At 44.0% G+C, this 20792-nt stretch overlaps 1 protein-coding gene across 4 annotated transcripts in view; it reads right to left on the bottom strand.

Moving 5' to 3' along the window:
* Positions 1-20565, bottom strand: part of TPD52L1 (TPD52 like 1) — a 98775-nt gene extending 78210 nt beyond the window's left edge. For 3 of the 4 annotated variants that reach the window (XM_023651011.2, XM_023651012.2, XM_023651017.2), the window contains exon 1: positions 20279-20557. In XM_023651011.2, coding sequence (XP_023506779.2) covers positions 20279-20297 — 19 coding nt within the window. In that variant the 5' untranslated portion in view covers positions 20298-20557. Of the gene's footprint in view, positions 1-20278 lie in introns of all 4 variants that reach the window. The other variant, XM_023651013.2, reaches the window with a different exon arrangement.
* Between the last annotated feature and the right edge of the window lie 227 nt (positions 20566-20792).

Here is a 20792-nt window from a genome sequence, read left to right as displayed (position 1 = left end):
GCAAATTCTAATATGTCCGTAATTTCAGAAGCTTCAAGTTAAAGAAAAATTTTGCTCAATTAAAAAAAGTGGCAAACCATGCTTGGCACTAACTGTGTCCAATTAACCACAGCAAGTGGTAGGTAATTCTGGGAAAAGACTCACTTTCAAATAAATTTGTCTTTGAAAACCTAACAGTACAAGCCTGCCTTCCTCTTTCTTCCTTACCTTCCTTCTGCCTTCACTCCATAAAGGAGCTGAACCGGCTTACACCATCATATCTGATGAACTAACCATTACATCGAAATAAACTAGAGTTTGTGCAGCAGTTATTTTAAGAGACAAAAGGAAACTGAGACATCTGAAGAATCTCAAAGACTGAGTATAACAGTTACCCACAAGACAGAGCACAAACTGAAGAACAGCAAAAACCAGAGTTATGGGTTAAAGGTGATGAAAAGGTCCTGTCAGGATGGTATCAGAGTCCTGTCCCATGGTGCATTGAGGTGCACTCAGACTCCAGGTAGAAAGTGGCTTTCCTTGTCGAAACAGCTTTCCAACACCCTCTCTTAACCAGACTGCCGTAAGATGCTGCTCCCCAGAGCAACACAGCCTTCTTACAAACCATTTCCGAATTTTCCTTAGAATGCTCAAACAACAGTATCCTGCATGAGAGTAGAAGAGACTCACTTTAAATCAGAGCCTTCTCAGCATTTCATCCTTAAAAAGATCAGTGGAATTCAGAGTGGGTAAATTGAAGGAATAGAAAATAAGACTAAGTTAGCACCATAGAGTGGAAAAAAAGAAATGAAAGATCATTCTGCTACATTGAAGCCATCCTGTGAAAAAGAACTTGTGCCTTAAATATATAGCAAGTACAATAAAATTATCAGCGTTGTAAAAACAAAACAGTATATAGTACAACTCACATTATCGTAAAGCCTAACTAGAAAGGGAAAAGGACCACCTGCTTGTGAAATGCTTTAAGCGATTTTTTAAATAAAAATTCAACCATTAATATGAAGGAAAACTAGCATTCCTGCAGTGGTTCTCAGTCACAAAGTGCTTTGAGGCACATGGGGATTATCATAATTCCTATTCACACCTGAGGGAGTCCAGTCTCTGAGCAGCTGCCTGCAACCAGGCAGCTGAGGGGGATGACCTGCTGGCTCTGGACTCGCTGGGCTGCCTTAAACATCACGTACCAAGCATCCTCTTGGGTGTAATCTATGGAACACAATGATGAATGAGAAACAAAACTGAGCCAAGGCACAGTGTTTTTCCTCTCGAATTTCACTGTCTCCTGGAGAGCTAAAATTGATCAGGAAAGTGACAGGAAGTTGTGTTCAAATTGCAGGACACATGAGGGATGCTCCGAATTCAGTCAGATACTGCATGTCTGTTAAGACTGAGTGGTGTGAAGAATATGAAGGAATTCAGGGTTATATCAAAGGTCTTGACAGTTGGGTGGAAAGTACATTTACATTTTGTAAGAGCCAGAAAAATACAAAACCCAATCAAGCAATGTGGAGGCTGCAGGTTTCCCTTTAGAAGTCATGGAGTTGTGGACACAGTAATTATAAGTTCAGATTATTCACCCCAGGGTCACCAGTGGGCATCCAGGCAACCTCCGGACCCAAATCTCTGGTCCTTGTGCAACCTCAAGTGTACTCGGAAAGCCACCTCCCTCTGCTGGAAAGGAAGCTCAGATCACTGAAAAATGTCTGTGCAGAGTACCAATTCCAGAGAGAAATAGAATCATCCACAACCTCCACATTTCACATCCCCACTTTGCCAATTTATCATTTTCCTTAGCATTTACCAACATCTAGTACACAACATCTTTTATTTTATGTTGTTTACTACTTGCCTCCTAGCTAGAATATGAAATTCCCGAGGGCAGAAATTTTTATTTTGTTTGCTCGCATTTTTCTGGAGCCTAGAAGAGTGCCTGGCACATAGATATTATAAATAATTATTGACTGAAGAAATGAGTGAATGAAGAAATGAATAAAACCAAAACCATAACTGGTGTTTTTGTGGGGAGGTATCTGGATGTTTGGTATTCTATATTAAGATCGAGAGAATTTGGTCTATTGAGATATTATCAGGCTTGTAATTACAATTTTAAATGTTTAATTATGTAACATTTAAATGTGAGTTTTAAGTGGAAATCCTACTAAATTTGTAAGTAATATTAGAACATTTAAGAGAATCTTAGATTTACTATATTTGTATATTTAATTTTTAGATTTATTAGATTTAAGTACTTGGGAAGGGCGGTCAATTAGAAAACTGAAGCACTTAAATACGAAATTGAGGGGCTGGCCCCGTGGCCGAGTGGTTAAGTTCTCGCGCTCCGCTGCTGGCGGCCCAGTGTTTCGTTGGTTCGAATCCTGGGCGCGGACATGGCACTGCTCATCAGACCACGCTGAGGCAGCGTCCCACATGCCACAACTAGAAGGACCCACAACGAAGAATATACAACTATGTACGCGGGGCTTTGGGGAGAAAAAGGAAAAAATAAAATCTTTAAAAAAAAAAAATACGAAATTGAGTACATCTGCTAAATTTGTATATCAGTTAATATCGTACTATTTGACGATCACATTATTCAAAGTTCCTTTAAAAGTAAATATTAACATTTACTAATTTTATGAATAGAATAAGATTTGCAAGCGGAACTTAAAAGTGTAAGTTTTCTGACTCTGACTTTAATGAAGAAAATGTTAACTTTTAAATTAAAAATAAACCTCCAAATGGTCTTTTCACAGGACATAGGTAAGAATCACCACAATGTGCTGCAGAAGGTGGAAAGCTGGATGTCGCAGAGAAAGGACCACAGGGCCGGCAGGCAGAACACCCCCGTTCTTGTCCCAGTGCCCCCACTTAGGAGAAACCAGCCCACGTCAATGGCCTGACCTCTTGGAGCGCTTACATCTATCAAATAAGGAGATCGTATGAGATCATTTATTAAGTACCTCCCAACTCTAAATTATGATGCTGCTCCTTATGGACATAAAACAGATTCAAAATGCTGTGGGAGTTGAGAAAAGAGGGAGATTACTTCCACTGGGAAAATCAGGGGCTCATTAGTAGCTGGGTGGATCTGACAAGTCAAAATGAGCAGAAACAGCATTCGGAGTAGAGAAAACCATGTGAGCCAACGCTCTAACATGGGAAAGTAGAAAGTGGGTTTGGAAAATGGGGAGTCAGGGAAAATGTCCAGTGGTAAGCTAGCCATCAAGTCTGCTCAAGAGAGCCCCTCACTAATGTGTTGAAGAAGATATCTCATGCTCAAAAAGCTAATGTATTAGTAGCAGCCTTTACATTATCTGCTAGGAGGCTAGAGAGAGTTTAATAGCAGAAGGATAGTATTTACATAGGACCTAAACAACTGATTATCAAAATTATTATATCTATTTGTATTAAGATTAGATTCTACAAGAAGGATGTGCTTTTAAATCACACAGTAATTTCTTGGCAGCTTACTTAAAAATAAGCTTATACTACTTTACTAGTGTAAGGCTAATGAAGACGCAAATATTCATCTTACAGAATCCATCTTGAGGTCTATGAAACTGAAAGAATACCACCTAACCTGATATTTCTCTAGGAGACTTCCTCTGCCCTAAATTCTCACCAAAGCTAAAAATACTCTCCATCGAAAAGTCAGTGAAATTTGGAGATGAATGGATGCATATTCATCAATATTCAAACCCTAGCAGGCATCAGCGAGGACTTGGGGAGGGGGCACATTCAGGAAAGGAAATAAGCGTTTTTCAGGGTTAGTTCAGTCACTGCTTGCCGCATGCAAAATAACTCTTTTAAGCAACACAAGAATACAGACGTATTTTCTCATGAATCTCTATAAACTAGCTAAGGCGAGCAGCACATGTACATTGCACAAGAGAACGCCACCAAATTATTGTAGCTTCTTTTCTATAAATGAGACTTTCATCTGTCCAGTTACAATAATTTCAGCAGCTGTTGCCGATCCAGGTTTTCAACCGCACTGAACATCAGCTGCCCAGGCAGACCACTCTGCATGGGGTGGGCTGTGGCTTTCCCCCTCTCACCCCTCCTCCACCACGCTGGACCCTCCACACCAGGACAGAAACATGGGCACCCAGAGCACACGGTTCACTTGCACACGTCACACTGAGAGTTTAGGTATTTGCTCAATATTTGTTTCACGGAGACTGGGAGAAAGTGACTATCCATTTCTTTCTAAAATAGAAAGGTGTCCAGTGACCTCTTTTCTTTTGAGCTGTCCCACAACAAAACTCGATTCCCACAAAAATTCAAATGAGCAATGCAGAATTTACTAAAGAAACTACAGGGAAAGTAGGAGATGGTGTATAGCATTTCCTGGGAAGACACCATTAGAAGCATCTCTTGTCCTACGTTTCTCTCCTCGGCCTCCAGGCATCTCCTTCTCTCTGGCTCTATTTCTCTGTCTCCCTCCAGGGCTCAGTCTCCAGGGGTCCTTTCCTCCCCACTTCCCATATTCCCCCTTAATCTCCCCATATCCCCCTCACTCTCCTTTTCTTAAGAAGAGTCGCTTAGTTCTATCCCAACTTGTATTCTCATGTTGACATACCCGCCTCCTAAGCTTAATATCATCTTCAGGATTTCAGCACTGGGGACGACATTTTCTGACAGTGCAGGAGTACTGAGAACTCCTACTGTCACTCTCACACTTCTTAATTTGGGGAGCTCTAATGAGAAGTTACAATAAAATTTTTAAAAAACTATTCATTTCTTATAAAACGTGAAATGTCCATTCCCCATTATAACAGGGTTATATATGATATTATCTACTCAATACGAATCATTCATTCATCACGTTCCCCACATGTATTTACAGAGCACTTTCTATGAACCAATCATTTTCTAGACACTGGGAACATGATAATAAAGAAAACAGTCAAAGTCCCTGCCCCCAAGGAGCTTAAATGCTTGTTGGGAGAAAAAAGAAACAAATAATTAAGCGTAATATAAAATGCCATAGTGGTATGAAGAAAAACAAGGCAGAATGAAGGGGATAGACCACGATGGGGTCACTTATATATATATGCATGTATGTATGCATCCACATACATACTAAAAGTTTTCATTGTGCCTTATTTATTTTTTGAAACATCTAAAATAGCAAGAGCAGAAATCGGCACTTGTCATTAGAAGCATTTCAGAATGCTCAGCAATCTCAAGCACGCTGCTAAGCAACAGACACCAGGATCCTCACAGCCCTGCCACCCAGAACACACACCTTTCTCCACTGGCTTTGCCATCCTTCAGCAAGGCTGCACTGTAATAATCACCATCCCAGCCACGAGAGACCAGAAATAAGATCTGCTAACTGAAAAGACAAGCCCCGATGATTTGTCAAATGATTATGAGAGAAGCAATGGAAACGTAAGCAAAAAATTCAACCCGCTCATCCTCGACACGTGCCCAAACAATGAACATTGCTTTGTACGTCTGCTATGTGCACCTTTAAACTTACATTCAAGTAAATAAAGAAGGATGAAAAGAGCAAACGTTCAAAATATTTACCCTCCTGTTAGCAAAATTTCAGTGTGCGCTAGTAGGTAAAATTTGTGCTTCAGCAAAGAACGTTGCATGGGGGCCAGATGTCCAAATTCCATCAACTTATATATTTATTTCTATCTTCAACTTACTCATCTTTCCTTAGCTCCAGAAAGCTATTTTTAACTTTGTGGTAGGTGGTATACAAAATCCAAAACATTTTCTGATAAAAGAATGCATTAAAGATAGTAGCTTGACATGCAACTGCCACAACAAAAATAGGATGGTAAGCTCACGAAGAAAGGACTTTGGTTCAATCAACTGTTTCCCCAACACTCAGCACAGGGCCCTGCACAGGGGGTGCTCAATGCACACTTCATGAGAAATCAGGAAATGAATCTCTCCTTTCCTGTTAGCTGCCAAAATAGAACCAAGCAGTGTCACAAGCACTTCACATGCATCGCCTCAGTCAATCATCTCAAAACTCACCGGGCAGCCACCACTTTCACCATTTGTAGACGAGCAAACTGAGACTTAAGTAAGTTAAAGGTCACAAAGCCAAGAAGTGACTGAACTGGGACAAGAATCCAAATCTTTGTGACAACATCCATGCTCTCCAGCACTAGGCTGGAGTCCCTTCCTATGACAGAACCTTTCTATTTCCTTCCTTTTGACTTCTCCTCACATGACCACAGGCATCTCTTCTGCCTGGAGAAACCGCTTACGTGGGTATACAGTCATTCTCTAAATGAGAAGCAGCAGCACCTAGAATAAAATTTTAGGAATTACATTAGAAAATGGAAATATCTAACTTGGCTGCAAACTTCCCACATGGAAATGGAAGCAAACCCAGTTCAAGGGACAACAGCTTAACATATATACATACACACATGTTATAGCTCACCCCAACCCCACCACACACCCAGGGACCCTCACCATTTCCCTTCCCTGCTTTTTGTCCTTTTTTTAGCAGCTATTTCCCTCTCATACGCTATATATTTTACCTAATGTGTTTTGTTCATTGTCTCTTCCCACCCCTCCTAAATCTAAGTTCCACATACATATATACACATACGTGTGTGTATATATATATTTTATTATTTTTTTAAAGCAACATGTGATGAAAGAATTTGAGTAAGCCTCTCAAGAAAGAGCTAGTTAAGACTCGAAGGGATCTGGTCCAACCCTCTCAGGTAAGACATGAGCAGACAGAGGACCTGAGAGGCAAGTGACAAAAGGTGGCAAAGCAGAGGCCAGGACCCAGGCCTCCTAGCTCCCAGGCCAGTGCCCGCTCTCTACATCATGTTGCCTCCCAAAAGGGCTTCATCAAGAAACAACAGAAAACTACTAACTACCTGGAGAAAAATTTAGATTTATGTTGGGGAGGACAACCACGGCCTCTATAAATCCTTCCTTGGACCATGTGCCTGACTCGAAGTGGAAAGTCCTCTGGCCTAAATGACTGAGTCAGTGCAGCTTTGTCAATTAGGGAAGAGAGGAGAATGGGGCACAGATCAATGGGGAGGGTGGACACTTTCCTCCTTCTGGATTCCTCCTGAGAGCATGCGCTCATGTCTCCACACCAACACACAGCAGCCAGGTAGCCACGGAATAAGAAGAGACTTGCTGACAAAGTCAGAGTGACATTCATGGGGATATGGGTGGACGGACTCTGGTCTTGTAAGAACAGCAAACCCCGGGCCAACTGGTCCTTTTTCTGGGGGAAGGGCTAGGGAATAGAACCCATGTTTTTATTTGACTATTTTGCTCCGATTATTTTCTTCACATTTATTTTTCCCATTCATGCAATACCTGACACTGAGCTGAGACAGCAGGAAGAGCCTGTCGATTTCAGTGGCGCATTAACAAGGAGGCAGCAGACTTTCCCAAAGATCGTAGTTCACTTCATTCATTTAATAAATATTGACTGAACCTCGACGACGTGTCAAGCTCTCTTCCAGGCGTTGGAGATTAAGCCGTGACACACCCAGTAAACTATCTCAGCCTCAGGGAACTTACATTTAGGGCGGGTGGGAAGAGACAATGAACAAAACAAGTAAGGTAAAATACATAGCATGTGAGAGGAGAATAGCTGCTAAAAATAAAAGACAAAAAGCAGAGAAGGGAAATAGTAAGTGTTCCTGTGTGTGTGGCGAGGGGACGAGGTGAGCATTCATCCAGAGAGGCCAGGACATGATGACCATGGCCAACATCTGCAGAGCACACAGCTGGCCCTCTGTCCCACACAGACCCTGCACGGTGTTAGGTGTCCACTGCTAGATCACAAATTACCACAAAGTTCAATGCTTAAAACCGCAAACATTCATTATCTCAGAGTTTCTGTGGGTCAGAAACAGCTGGTCTGGGGCCTCTCTCAGGGTCTCACAAAGCTGAGGTCAAGGCGTCAGCGGATGCATTCTCATCCAGAGGTCTGACTCAGGGGCAGTCCACTTCAAGGCTCCCTCAGGTTGTTGGCAGCTAGAGAACTGAAAGCCCTAGGTTTCTGCTGCCTTCCTCAGGTGCTAGAAAACACCCACCGTCTCTAGAGGCTGCCGGAAGTTCCTTGCCATGTGGGCTTGTCCACATGGCTACTTACTTCTGTGGGGACCTGAGGTTGGCCACCCCAAGATATGTCTCTTTGGCATCAGGATTATTTGAAGCTGATTGCTTTTGATAAACTGGGACAGGGAAGGAGGCTCTGAGGAATGGAACTTGCCCTTTGTTAGGACACATTTACATCTGTAAGGTAAATCTCTATCTGTAAAAGGTGCCTCCCTCTCTGTACCAGGAAGAAGAAAGGAGATGACCTTCTCTCTAGAAACTCTTAATCAATGCCAAAGGCAAGGACTTAAATCTGCATTTTATTGTGCTTCTCTGGTAACCTCCTGTAACTGACTTCCCTCCCCCTCCCAACTTTGGCATTTCTTTAAGGATTAAGCATCTTTCCTTAGGCTAGGAACTGATTGCTGCGCTCACCTGTGACCCCCCCAGCTCCAGACAATCCACTTGCCTCCTGCTACGCCCACCGAGATAGCCGACCACTACCTGCTGTGTCCATCAGGCACTGTGCCGACAGGGCAATCTTGTGACTATTGTGGGAGGGACATTTCAATCACATGTGAAACACCCCGTTTGGGGGTATATAACCACTATGTGCACCCCACTTCTTCGGTGCCCTTTCTTCCTTCGGGAAGAAAGGCCCCGGGCCATGGTTCTTCATAAAGCTTTGTTTAATTTTCTCTTGCTATTCTGTCTCACGTGAATTTAATTCGTTCTCCGGCCAGACAAACCCACATTTGGGGAGAGGAAATGTCCTCCTCCCCTACACTTCATCAACCCACAAGGAGAGTCTCCGTCTAGTCTGCTAAGACAGAGTCTTATTGAAAGAACATCATCAAGGGAGTAACATCCCATCAAGTATGTCTCATTCCATTAGTTAGAAGCAAGTCACACATCCTGCCTGAAACCTAGGGGGAAGGATTATACAAGGGTAGGAATACCAGAAGTCAAGAATCACTGGGGGTCACTTGAGCGTCTGTCCACCACAGGCACCATTCGGGGCGGGGGGGGGGGGGGTGCTGCTTCATGCACGTGTATGTGGACAACCTCACCCAGAGAGTTCACATCAGAATTCTCGGAGAGTGTGCATCAGTCATCGGAGGGTCTGTTAAGACAAAGACAGCCCACCCCCAAAGGTTCTGATTCACCAGGTCTGCGATGGGACTTAAGAAGTTGCATTTCTAACAAGTTCCCAGGTGAAGGTGACGGTGCTGGTCAAGGGATCACACTTTGAGAATCATACTCTAGCCTGTATGTCTGACCCACTCACACTGCCACCCCCAGAAACGGTGTCTCAGGATTAGGAATGTACATGTTGGCAGCATGGTCTGCCTATGGAAGGCACACACAAGCCTGGTGACACACTGAGGGCTGTTTCGGTAGAGAACTCTGGAGTCCCATGTATCCACGGTACGGTTTAAAAGAAGAAACACAGGTTCTAGGTGAACCTATAGACTACACATTCGGGACAAGGGTCAGACAGAAGAAGGCTAAAACAGGGCCCTCTAAAGTCGATGGCTTAGGATAGGTGTCAAGAATTGTGAAGGGTCAGATTTTGCCCTACTTGCAAGCAAACAAATAAGCCTGCCAGTTTCAGGGATGCTGGCAGAAGACACAAGACTCCTGGGTCACAGAAAAAAGACAATTACTCACAGCAATAGCAGTAGCCATAGTAACATCATTGCACCAGTTCTCGGAGCCCTAATTCCAAAAGGGTGACGTGATGAGGGCCAGATGCTGCCTGTTTACACAGCACAGAGTGTTTCAACAGAGTAACACCGAGCTTACGAAGCCACAATGTGATATACGGGTTGCCAGCAAATCTGCCCAAGACCTGGTCCAGAGGGAGACCTGATCTTTATTATCCCGGACAGTAAATCAAGCTGCCCCTAAGGCAGACAGTCTCTACCTTCCGGGGCTGCTTGCTATGCAAATGTCCTTGGAAAGCTAGAGCAGAGGAAATGAGCTGTTCAGGCCTTTGCTCAGAAGACCAGTTGTACAGAAACTTGAGAGACCTTTGGAGAACTGTCTCCTGATGACAGAGCTCCAGTTGCCGGGTGTGAGGGTAACACAGGCCAGCAAGGAGGACGCAAGCGAGGCAGCTATCTGAGGAAGAGTTTGAGGCAGCGGGCTTAGTAAGTTGAAAGGCTCTGAAGAGGAAGCAAACGGAATTAACCGGGAGCGCATCAGGAGCTGGGCTCAGGGAAGCAATGGTGAGGAACGACAGATCACGCAGCAGCACCCTTGTGGCCACTGTAAGGACTCTGCCCTTTGTTCCGAGTGAAATGAGGAGCTCCTGTAGAGTTCTGAAGGGAAGAGTGGCATGATACTATGTGTTTTGAGAGCATCATTCGCTCCAGTTACCACGTTGGGAAGAGACTGAAGTTAGACCAGGGCCCAAGCAGGGAAACGAGCGAGGAAACTCGTGCAGAACCCTGGTGAGAGATGATGCGGCCTGGACCAAGGCAGTATCAGCAGAGGGGGTGGGAAGGTGCACAACTCTAGATATATTTTGAAAATAGAAATTGCGTGACAGCCTGGCAATGGGGTTCGATGGGAGAAAATCAAAAACCAAAAACCTCTTGGGGGAATAGGTTTGGGGCGTTTGCATTTGAAATGGAGTTGCCATTAACTGAGGAGGGGATAACTCTGGGAAAACTAGGGGCATTTTGTAGGAAGGAGACGAGAAGTTCAATGTTAGATACGTTAAGTTTAAGATGTTTATTAGACATTCATGCAGGCATATCAAGTGGGCCATCTGAAGTTGCGGGGGGGGTGGGGCAGGTTTAGGTTGGGAAAATAAATTTGGGAGTGGTAGGGGTATGGATGGAATTTAAAAGCACGAGTCATGAGGAGCTCACCAAGAGAGTGAGTACAGATGGCAAGCAAAGGAGACTGAGGCAGGGCTTGGGAAGAAGGGAAAAAAAGAGAGGTCGGTGTCCTGGAAACCAAGAGCTCCAAGGAGGAGGTAGTGAGCAACTGTGCCAAGTGATGCTGGTAGGCCAGCTAATAAGATGAGGACTGAGAACTAACCGCTGGATGTTTTTTAAAGAGGAAGAGCTAATTTTCTCTTTCCTCAAATCAAATGGAACCCAATCTCAAAGCCATTACACAGGACCATTACACCTCCACCATATATAACAGTTCTCATTACATTAATCCAAAATATTTATTTTTCCTCAGTCTTGGGGAAGGGATAAGAAGAACAGACAAAAATCTGAGAAGGACAGAGGCCAGCTCTGCAGAGGCGGGCATGGGGCATCACCGCAGAGAGGAGAGGACACTGAGGCCCTCTCAAGTCAAACAGACACTGGCGGCAGGTTCTTTCTTTTCCCGAGGTCAGATCTCCACAGGGAGGTAGTTTTGTACTTTTATAGGTTGTGAATTCCCAGGTCACTGGAAATCAGCATATTTAACTGTAAGTACACAAAATGTGGGATGAAGCTAAATTATATAAATGGGGTTGTGCCCCCCATTAGCAAAGGTCATAAAAAATTATATTCATCTCTAATTGTAAGATTTGGGATGGCAGGATATAAAATGCCAGTGCTCGATACCACTGATCTATTTGCCCAGATCTCTTAATGAAGGAAGTCACACCCCAAAACATAGTCAAAAGAATTTAAGTCAATGGCGAGGGGAGGGATATTGTGACTTGAATTCTTCTCAAATGAATAGCTGAATCTTTTTTCAGATGTAGGTTTTACCTCTGTTTACTATTACTCAGCCCACCTCCTTTTTTTTCTCCCAATACCATCATGCATTCCTTAATGATGGGAATCCATTCTGAGAAATGCATTGCTAAGGATTTCACCATTGTGCAAACATCACAGAGTGTACTTACACATAGATGGTAGAGCCTACTACACACACCTAGGCTGTATGGCACTAATCTTATGGGACCACCATCATAGATGCAGTCTGCCGTTGACTGAAAAGTCACTATGCGGTGCCTGACTGAACAAGATACGCTTTTCAAATACATTAGATTATTTATTTGTAAGTACAAGGGCTGTCCTCCCTCCTTTGTGGATGCCAAAACCACTTCTGGAATGATGGGGCCAGGTTCTTCTCCTGTACGCAAGAGAACCTGTAACGTGCATGAGTTAAGCACTGCCACGAAGTAACCACCTACTTTCTGGCTGGTGGATGCTCCCCTCACGTCTTCTGCGTGCATAGTGCAGATTTTTTCAAACAGCAAGATCATATTTCAAAAAATTACTGAATGTGTGTTCTTATGTCTATACATCCTCTAAACTGTCACCATGAAAAAGTGGAAGTCCTTATCCCCAGAGCCTGCTTCCTTCTTTCAGGGGCAGCGTCATGGAGAGCAGGCTGTGGCAACTGATGCAGCGGCTCATGAGTAATTGGAACCATGTCTGGTACACAGTAGGCCCACAGTAAGTAGATATTTTCCTCGCCAGTAATGCCCTTTGGGGATTGGGGAAAATACAAGAAAGTAGAGAGTGGTTACAAGCGGCTTCCAATCACTTGAAAGAAACTGTGCAGGAAGCACAAATATCTTGAAACTTCCATTAGGAGCCCTGGGGTATCTAAAGAGGAAAAACAGGGTCCAAACACTTCAGTTTCCTCCTGGCCTGTCCTAACTGTTCAGTAAGTGAAACTGTCTTTCCATGATGTCTTCATGTAGAAATGAATCCATTTTGGAAGCCAAAATGTTGGAAAATATTTATAGACAATTTTCTTTTCAGTTCTCATTATTGCTACTCTCGGCTCATTCATGGACAGGGGGAAATATCCGTGGGAAAAAAATACAACAGCCAAAGACTCTGAAATTGAGAGATTTGAAGAGATCCCCTCCTACCACCCCCATCCCAATTTGTCTTTTTCTTTTGAATGAATCAAAATCAAGCATATTTTGAATGATCTGCTTCTAGGATTCTTGACAAGTCACTCTTGCTATTGACTGACAAAAGAAATGTCTAATTATAAGAAAAACGCAGATTGCAACTGCCAAGGGGCTGGAGGATTCTATGTTTCAGATATACATCAGCGAAAATGTAATTTGTGTAAAGTACAAATAACCACAGGTAACTGGGGATGAGGTGTAACATACACACACATTTCCCCGGCATCATACATTATCTGGCTACAGCACAAACAGCAAAGTGCCAGATCTTTGTCTTTTGAGAATAAAAGCAATATCTTAGTGATGATGGGGTATTCTTGGAGATTTGTGGTTTTATTCTGGGAATTTTGCTTCCTCTCCATCAAAATGCAGTATTTATGAATGACTCACATTGTGAGAAACTATTTAAAATTCATCTTTCTTGTAGGACCCAAAGCTTTCTTTTAGCCAACTCAAATTCATTAAAATGTTCTGCTGCCTTCCCTAGCACATTAATGATGATTCTTAATTTGATGCATACATTTTAAATAAATTATACACTTAAATGTTCAATGAAAAGCAGAATGACAGGTTTGAAAATCCATAATTTGGGGTCATCTTTATGTGTTCTTAAATGCATCCTAACCCAGTAAATTTAACAGGTGGCTTCAAGGTGTTCCTGGGGACAGTCCAGAAGGGTGAACGTCCACATGTATGGAGAGCAAGCCAGGCTGATAACCGAGGCTGAAGCCCTGTTGTTCACTTGCCACGTTAGACCATAAAAATTTAACACAGAGATGCTACAGCAGCTTAAGGACAAATCCTCTGACTATTCATTTTTCCCACTAGGTACCTTCTTAAAGTAGGTATTGTGCTAACATGCTTGGGAGATGGTTAAATAAATATAACATATTCGTAGAAACAAGTAATTATATCACTCATGAGACTATAAAAATCTTTCTTTTTCAGGTCCTCATTGAGATTAGTCCTTTCAGACAGCATCTAAAGAGTACAGATCCTACTTTCCGGAAACAAGCACGCGGATCCTATGCCTTTCATTTATTTGCAAGTCCTGAGATTAGTGGACATGGATGAACACCGAGTGGAATAATATATCTGAACCATTCCACATTTTAACTGGCTTTTTCTCATGGCTAGTAATAAGGTTCTACACCAGTTCTAAGAATTACATATCCTATGAATTCTACAGAATTCTTCATCTCGAAAACATAACTGAAACAGCAAGCTGTTGATTACATGAGCACCCGCTCCCCAACTTGCCATATTATGGGGCTTATTCTTGTAGACCTTAGGAATTCTGGATCATATTCAGATCAAGACCCTGCCCATATGTGAGATGGACAGTACAATTAAATCCTGCCCTTTTAAAACCCCTTGACCATATAGAATATAAAGTAAAATCTATTCTTTGTAACTTTGCACACTGACCACGTATGCATGCCAATTTCAGGAGATGATATAGAATAGTAATTGAAATCCCAAGATATGAAGTCAAACTCTCTGATTTCAAATCCGGGCTCCAACACGTCCAAGCTGCATGAGTTGGAGAAAGCTGTGTAACTACTCTGCCATTCAGTGTCCTCATCAGTAAAACGAAAATAACACTACCTTCCTTGTGACTCTGTTGTATTCATTAAATAACACGATTTTTTTTAAGTGCATAACATGGTATCTGGCATTGAAAAAAACCACTAAAATATTATTGTTATTATGACCATCAACGTGAGTTAGTTCTAATTAGCACTCTAGTACTCCAAAAATCCCATTGAGACGGAAACGTCATTTCATCAGTTCCATGTGCGTTACCCCTAGGGATGACTCTTCTTTGCTGCCCTCCCTGGAAAGATGACCCACGTCAAATTCATCTCTGCTTCCTGTTAGTATGTGTTGCCCAGCACACACAGAGGGACAGTGTAGTACAATGGGGAAGCTCATACTCAGGACTCAGATGGACACGGAGCTGAACCCTGCCTTCCTCGCCTTCAGTTTCTCTGCCTATAAAATGAGTTAAAAGTAACAGTATCTATCTTACAGTGTTATTATAAGGATTCAATGGGATAACACATGGAAAGTTCTTGGTATATGCCACTAAAAGCAACAGCAAACATTTACAGAGTCCTGACCACGTGCTAGGAACTGTTTTAAGCACTTGGCTTGTATTAAGTCCTTATATCCTTGTTACAATCCTACGCCATAGGCGTTATTATTATCCTCACTTTACAGATGAGGAAACCAAGCCCCAAGTAACCTGTTCCGGGTCGTATTAATGGGAAGTGACAATGGCAGGATTAAAATTCAGGCAGTTTGCCTTGATTCTGGAATCTTAGCCACTACCCCCCGCTGCCTCTCATAAGTAAGTGCTTGTCGAATATTTGCTATGACTGCAATAATCAATAACTATTTGTTGAAATATTTAACAAACCAATATTTGCTGAAGTACTTGTTTATTATTTATGGTATCTCACTAAGTACCAAATCTTATCCTAGGCCACAAAAATGGACTCTCCTGCTATTAAGTTTTTTGAAACAACTTCTTAAATTCTGCCTACCCAGAGTATTAAGAAAATAAGGTGTATGTTAGGGAAGGCAATTCAGAAGAGGTTCCAATATCCGATAATATCTGTCATTTGTACAATTAGATTTTAGAAGAATTTGAATTGCAACAACAGTGTAAGATTTGCTGCAAATGATTGACTTCATCTAACGCACATCACGACCTACTTCAAAACTTTCATTTAGAAAGAAAATAAAACTAGGAAGTAGCTTTGAAGACAGTAAGAATACTCATAATAATATTTTTAAAAATCATAAATCAAAATGTACAACACCTAGCTCCCATATTTGGGGGTTTATGATTATATTGCCTGAAATATACAAAATAAATTTTTTCCGTGGGTAATCTGATCCCTACAATACAGGAGACTCGTGCTGCTGCTATTAGACAGGGGAAGGAGGGATTACTTTATCGTTTCATAACAAAAAACATACTTTGTTTACAAAGCAAGAATTTATTTTCCACACAATATTAATGAAAAGGATATAACTGTCTTCATTTTTCAAGAGCTTCATTCCTTGCTTCATTTTCTTTTCTTGTTATTTATTTTCTTTCACCTATTTCTAATTTACATTGTCTTGCAGGGTTTTATAGACCCATATAAACTGCCAGAAGTCTTCCTGGAACAGTATGAGGGTACATAAATGTCCTGTGAGCAAAGCACGATGTCAGGTACATATGACATTTTCACTTGAATGGAATTTGCAAAAAGGTAGGATTAATCTGACATTTATTATTTTATGTCATTCATGCACTTCTGAGCATCTTCCTGAGTACAATGTTCAAATATAAAAAATAGTTACTGTAATAATGTCTCCCAAAGATGAGGTCCCAATCCTTAGAACCTGTAAATGTTACCTTACAGGAAAAGGGTCATGCAGATGTGATTAAGTTAAGGGTCTTGGGATGGGGAGATTATCTTGGGTTACCCAGGTGGGCCTAAGTGAAATCACAGGTGTCCTTATAAATTGGAGGCAGAGGGAGATTTGACATAGGCAGAAGGCAAGGCAGCGTCAGCACAGAGACTGACCACATGGGAGTGATGCGGCCAAAGATCGCCAGCAGCCAGCAGAAGCCGGAGGAGGGAAGGAATGGATTCTTTCCTAGTGCTTCCACAGGGAGCGAGGCCCTGTAGACATCTAGATTTTGGTCCAGTGAGAGCGATTTAGGACTTCTGGCCTCCAGAACTGCAAGAATACATTTCTGTTGTTTTAAACCACCAAATTTGTAGTAATTTTTTACAGCAGTCATAGGAAACTAATACAGTTATTAATCTATATATACAAGTGTTAAGTGGAAAGAAAACTTTCCTTTTAACATTAAAGACATTGAGAAAGACAAAAACAAAGTTATTTCCTAGAATAATGAAGTATTGAAAGGTCGTTTAAAGCGATCAGGAACTTTCTATTTTAAAGGACTGCCATATGTTTCAGGAAAATGCTACATTCCTAACCACATTGCCTCTCTAATATATCAATTATATGCAAGCAAAATTCTCTCATACCAGGAAAGCCACTGGGAACGTGAGCCTCCGGTGGGCCTCTCATTTCACACCTTCTCCAGCCCGCCTCCTTGAATCACTCTGCTCATAATCCCACTTCTGCGTTTTCCATTCTACGAACTTCCCAGAATGCCTTCTTGTCTTGCTAGAAGTAATCTATTCTTTCATAAAGTCAAATATTATATTTGGAGAATTTTACTTACAGAAAAGTTCCTAGCACCCGCTGCTCCGTTTATTGAACTATATATGCCAATAGTGTCCAGAGCACCTGGGTGGTCTCCTGGACAGGACAAGGGGACACCTCAGCAGCCGCTGCCTGCTTAACCTCACTCATCTCCACTGTCTCTAGATCAAGAGGCAGAAAGATAAGCCATCTCCATTCTAGATAATTCTAAAATAAACTGTGCCCATGGTAGAAAGTTGCACTTAGGAAAACATAGGGCTCTTAGAATCTAAGAGCCAATTTATTTAGCCAGAAAAATGTGCCAGATAGAAAGAAGATTTTCCCTTTAATATAAACTATAAACATTTTGTAAAAAGTTTTATTGGTTTTTTAATTGAGGTAATACTGGTTTCTAACATTATATAAATGTGTACATCATTCTTTTTTGATTTGTGTAGACTACACCACGTTCACCACCCAAAGACTAATTACCATCCATCACCGTCCACACGTGCCCAGTCACCTGTTTCGCCCTCCTGTCTCCCCACCTCCCCACTGGTAACCACCAATCCAGTCTCTAGGTGTCCTTGTTTGTTCGTCGCTGTTTTTATATTCCTCTTATGAATAAAAACATACAGTATTTGACCTTCTCTGTCTGACTTATTTTGCTTAGCACAATACAGCCAAGTTTTATTAAAAAGTTTTAGTCTTAAAGAATTTAATATGTCGGCTGCTTAAATGACAGGAAAAAAAAGAAGAAATCTGAAAAATGAAGAACTTAAAAGTAGCAGGAAAATGAGGATTTAAGATGCAAATATCATCCATCTGGCTGTAGAAGTGTAAACTTGGGTCAGCCTTGACCCACCCTCCTTCACATCCAATCCAAGTTCGTTTGACTTTTCTTCCTAAGGATTTGAGTCTATGCATTTTTCTCCTCCTGGCTGACAGTCACCCTAAATCAAGTCCCCCTAGGACAATGCATTTGCCTTTTAACTTGTCCTTCCCCCAGAGCTCAGGTTCCACCCAGCCATGAGCAGACGGTGGGGAAGAGTGGCAGAGGGGGCAGGGACAGGCAGGTGGGGACCCACGTTTTACCTTCCCCTTGAAAGTGGCAGGTTTTGAGTGGGAACGGGGCGCTCAAAGCATCAACTCTGCTACTCATTACCTACTTGATGTCAGGAGGAATTTACATTCTGTGACTGTTTCCTCTCTGTGGAATGAGAATAAGAACGCTACCCACGTTATGGAACTGCTGTAAAGAAGAAATGAGTCAACACACGTAAAGCACGAAGAACGGAAACAGGGGCACAGTAAACAATCTTCGCTTTGTGGATTACCACCTATTTGGCCTCAAGTTCTTCAGGCTCTCATCGCACTATGCGGGCCTCTTTCATAGCAGTAACACGCCTGCAATTTTTTTTTTAAATCAAGTAAGTATCAAACTAATGTCTGTCTCTTCTACTGTTAATTTCATGAAGTAGAAATCAAGTCTGCGATTGCTCCTCCAACCACGTGCTTGGCAAAGGAAAGCACTGGAACATTTTAAGTAAATCTCGCAAGTAAAGCAAACCAGTAAAGCTGACCAAAGACCCCAGAGGCTCCAATCCATATTTCAGATGTCTTCAGAATTGGGATGAAAATTTCCTACCTGCTGTGGCTTCTCTCCAACCTCACTGAATAAGAGAAGCACCTGGGAAGCCTTCAAATACACCCACGCCCAGACCCCAGAGATTCCAATTTGATTGGTCTGGAACTGGACAGAGCCAGTATCTAAGACTCGCCAAACAACTCTAAGCTGCAAGTCAGGTTGGAAAGCTCCAGTGTTGTTCCCACCTGTTTCGGTTCAGGAGGGAAGGCCTCCAAGCCGACCTGTGCTTTTCAATTTGACCAACTCAAAATCAAGCTTGCCCTCACCTTTGGCTGAATTCTTCTTTCCTATTAGATAATGGGGGGAAAAAAATACTGGAAGCTGGAAACGGCAGCTTTATGAGTAGGATCTTGGCTGATGGAACCAACGAGGACAGTTCGCGCTGTTCAGACAACTGTAATCCTGGCAGCAAATCTGTTGGGTGGCTCCAGGCCCCGGCACCTGCCAAACGGCGCTCATTCAGGACGCTTCCGCCCGCAGAGGGCGAGCGCACAGGGTCATGGAACCTCTTGCTCCTTTTTTTTTTTAATGGGCTTCTATTGATATAAAAAGCCATCACAGAATTTCCTACAGTGTAGAAGAAAGGTGGTGATAATTGTTTTAAAAGCTGAAAAAGGCTGAACTCGGCGACCCTTGCCTCCTTGGCGTTGCTCCCAAGATAGACTCGAGAGTCAGGGTCGTACCTCCCCGCCTCGTGCTCCGCATCCGCCCACCTCTGCTCCCTTCCACAACCCCTTTACTCCCATTCTAGCACGATTCTTCGGGATTCCCTAACCCTGGTCCGAGGGGGACCCCAGATAGGAGGCCGCCCTTCATAAAGCCGTCGCGGGCTCCTCCAGCGGGAGGCCCCCGGGAGCGGGGAGCCCGGCGGCCAGAACGCGGCCGGAGGCCCCGCGCGCCCGGGGGGCAGAGGTCGCTCCCCGGCCGTGGGAAACCGGGACGCCGGCGCTGGGCTGCTGGAGATCTGCGGGCGGTGACGCTCCCCTCGCCTCGGGAGGCGGTCCCCGCGCCGCAAGCCCCTCGCGCAGCCGGGAGACCCAGGTCTCCGCAGAGCCACCTGGGCGCGCGCCGCGCTCTTCCTCGAACTTGGGAGCTGCAGGACGCGAAGCCCCGCTCCCTCCTGGCTCCCCCGAGGGAAAGGGAACGGAGCGCGGATTCGCGACGCTGCACAACAGGTCCTTTGGGCACCCGCGAGGTTCGGGAAGCGGGGTCGACTGGCTGGGGAAAACGGTAGAGCGCTCCGTGGGCGCATTTCCTGCGAAGAGACCTCTCCCTCACTGGCCCCCAGCCCCGCCGCAAATCCTGAGTTTGGGGAGCAGGAATTACCCCCCCGGCGCGGGTAGGAGCAGAGTTGCGGACGCGTGGAGATGGCATCGATCCGCTGTGTCCGAGAGCAAAGTTAGGTGATGCAGGAAAAGCGCCTTTAGGCGCGCGCCAGGACCTGACCCTCAGGGCTGTCGGCGTCCACTCACCTTGTGCCTGCGCCTCCATGGTGGCCGACTTCGGGCTGAGCGTGGCGAGGACGCCCTGGCGCTTCGCAGACACGCAGGCAGCGGTGCCGGAGCTCAGAGCGCAGCTGGCCCGCCGCTCTCGCCCTCTTGCTGCGCGCGCCTCGCGCTCGCGGCGAGGAAGGGGTGGGGAACCGCGGGGCAGCCACCACTGGCCGCTTCTGGTTCCCTCCGCCCCTTCCAGTCCACCTGGCCCAGACCGAGCTGGGAAGGAGTCACCGCTGGCGCCACCTGCCGGCCGCGCTGCGCAGCGGGCCGAGGGCGCCCACTGCTGGCTCAGGGTGCGTGCTCGGACCCAAGAGCTGGCTGACCCGGCTGAAGTAGGCCCTGAGGTGGGCCATAGGCGCAAATGCCCTGGCAGAGAGGAAGGAGGGTGGGTTTACAATACTGAACCATCGCTCCTGCTGGAAAAGCAGACTTAGGTTCCTCTGACCCTCTGGTTCCAACATTTTTGTCAACTGATCAACAAATAACCCGG

This window comes from Equus caballus, chromosome 10 (genome assembly GCF_041296265.1).
Source record: "Equus caballus isolate H_3958 breed thoroughbred chromosome 10, TB-T2T, whole genome shotgun sequence".
Lineage (NCBI taxonomy): Eukaryota > Metazoa > Chordata > Mammalia > Perissodactyla > Equidae > Equus > Equus caballus.
Note: the sequence above shows the minus strand (reverse complement) of the source record. Positions and strands in the feature narration are given on the sequence as shown.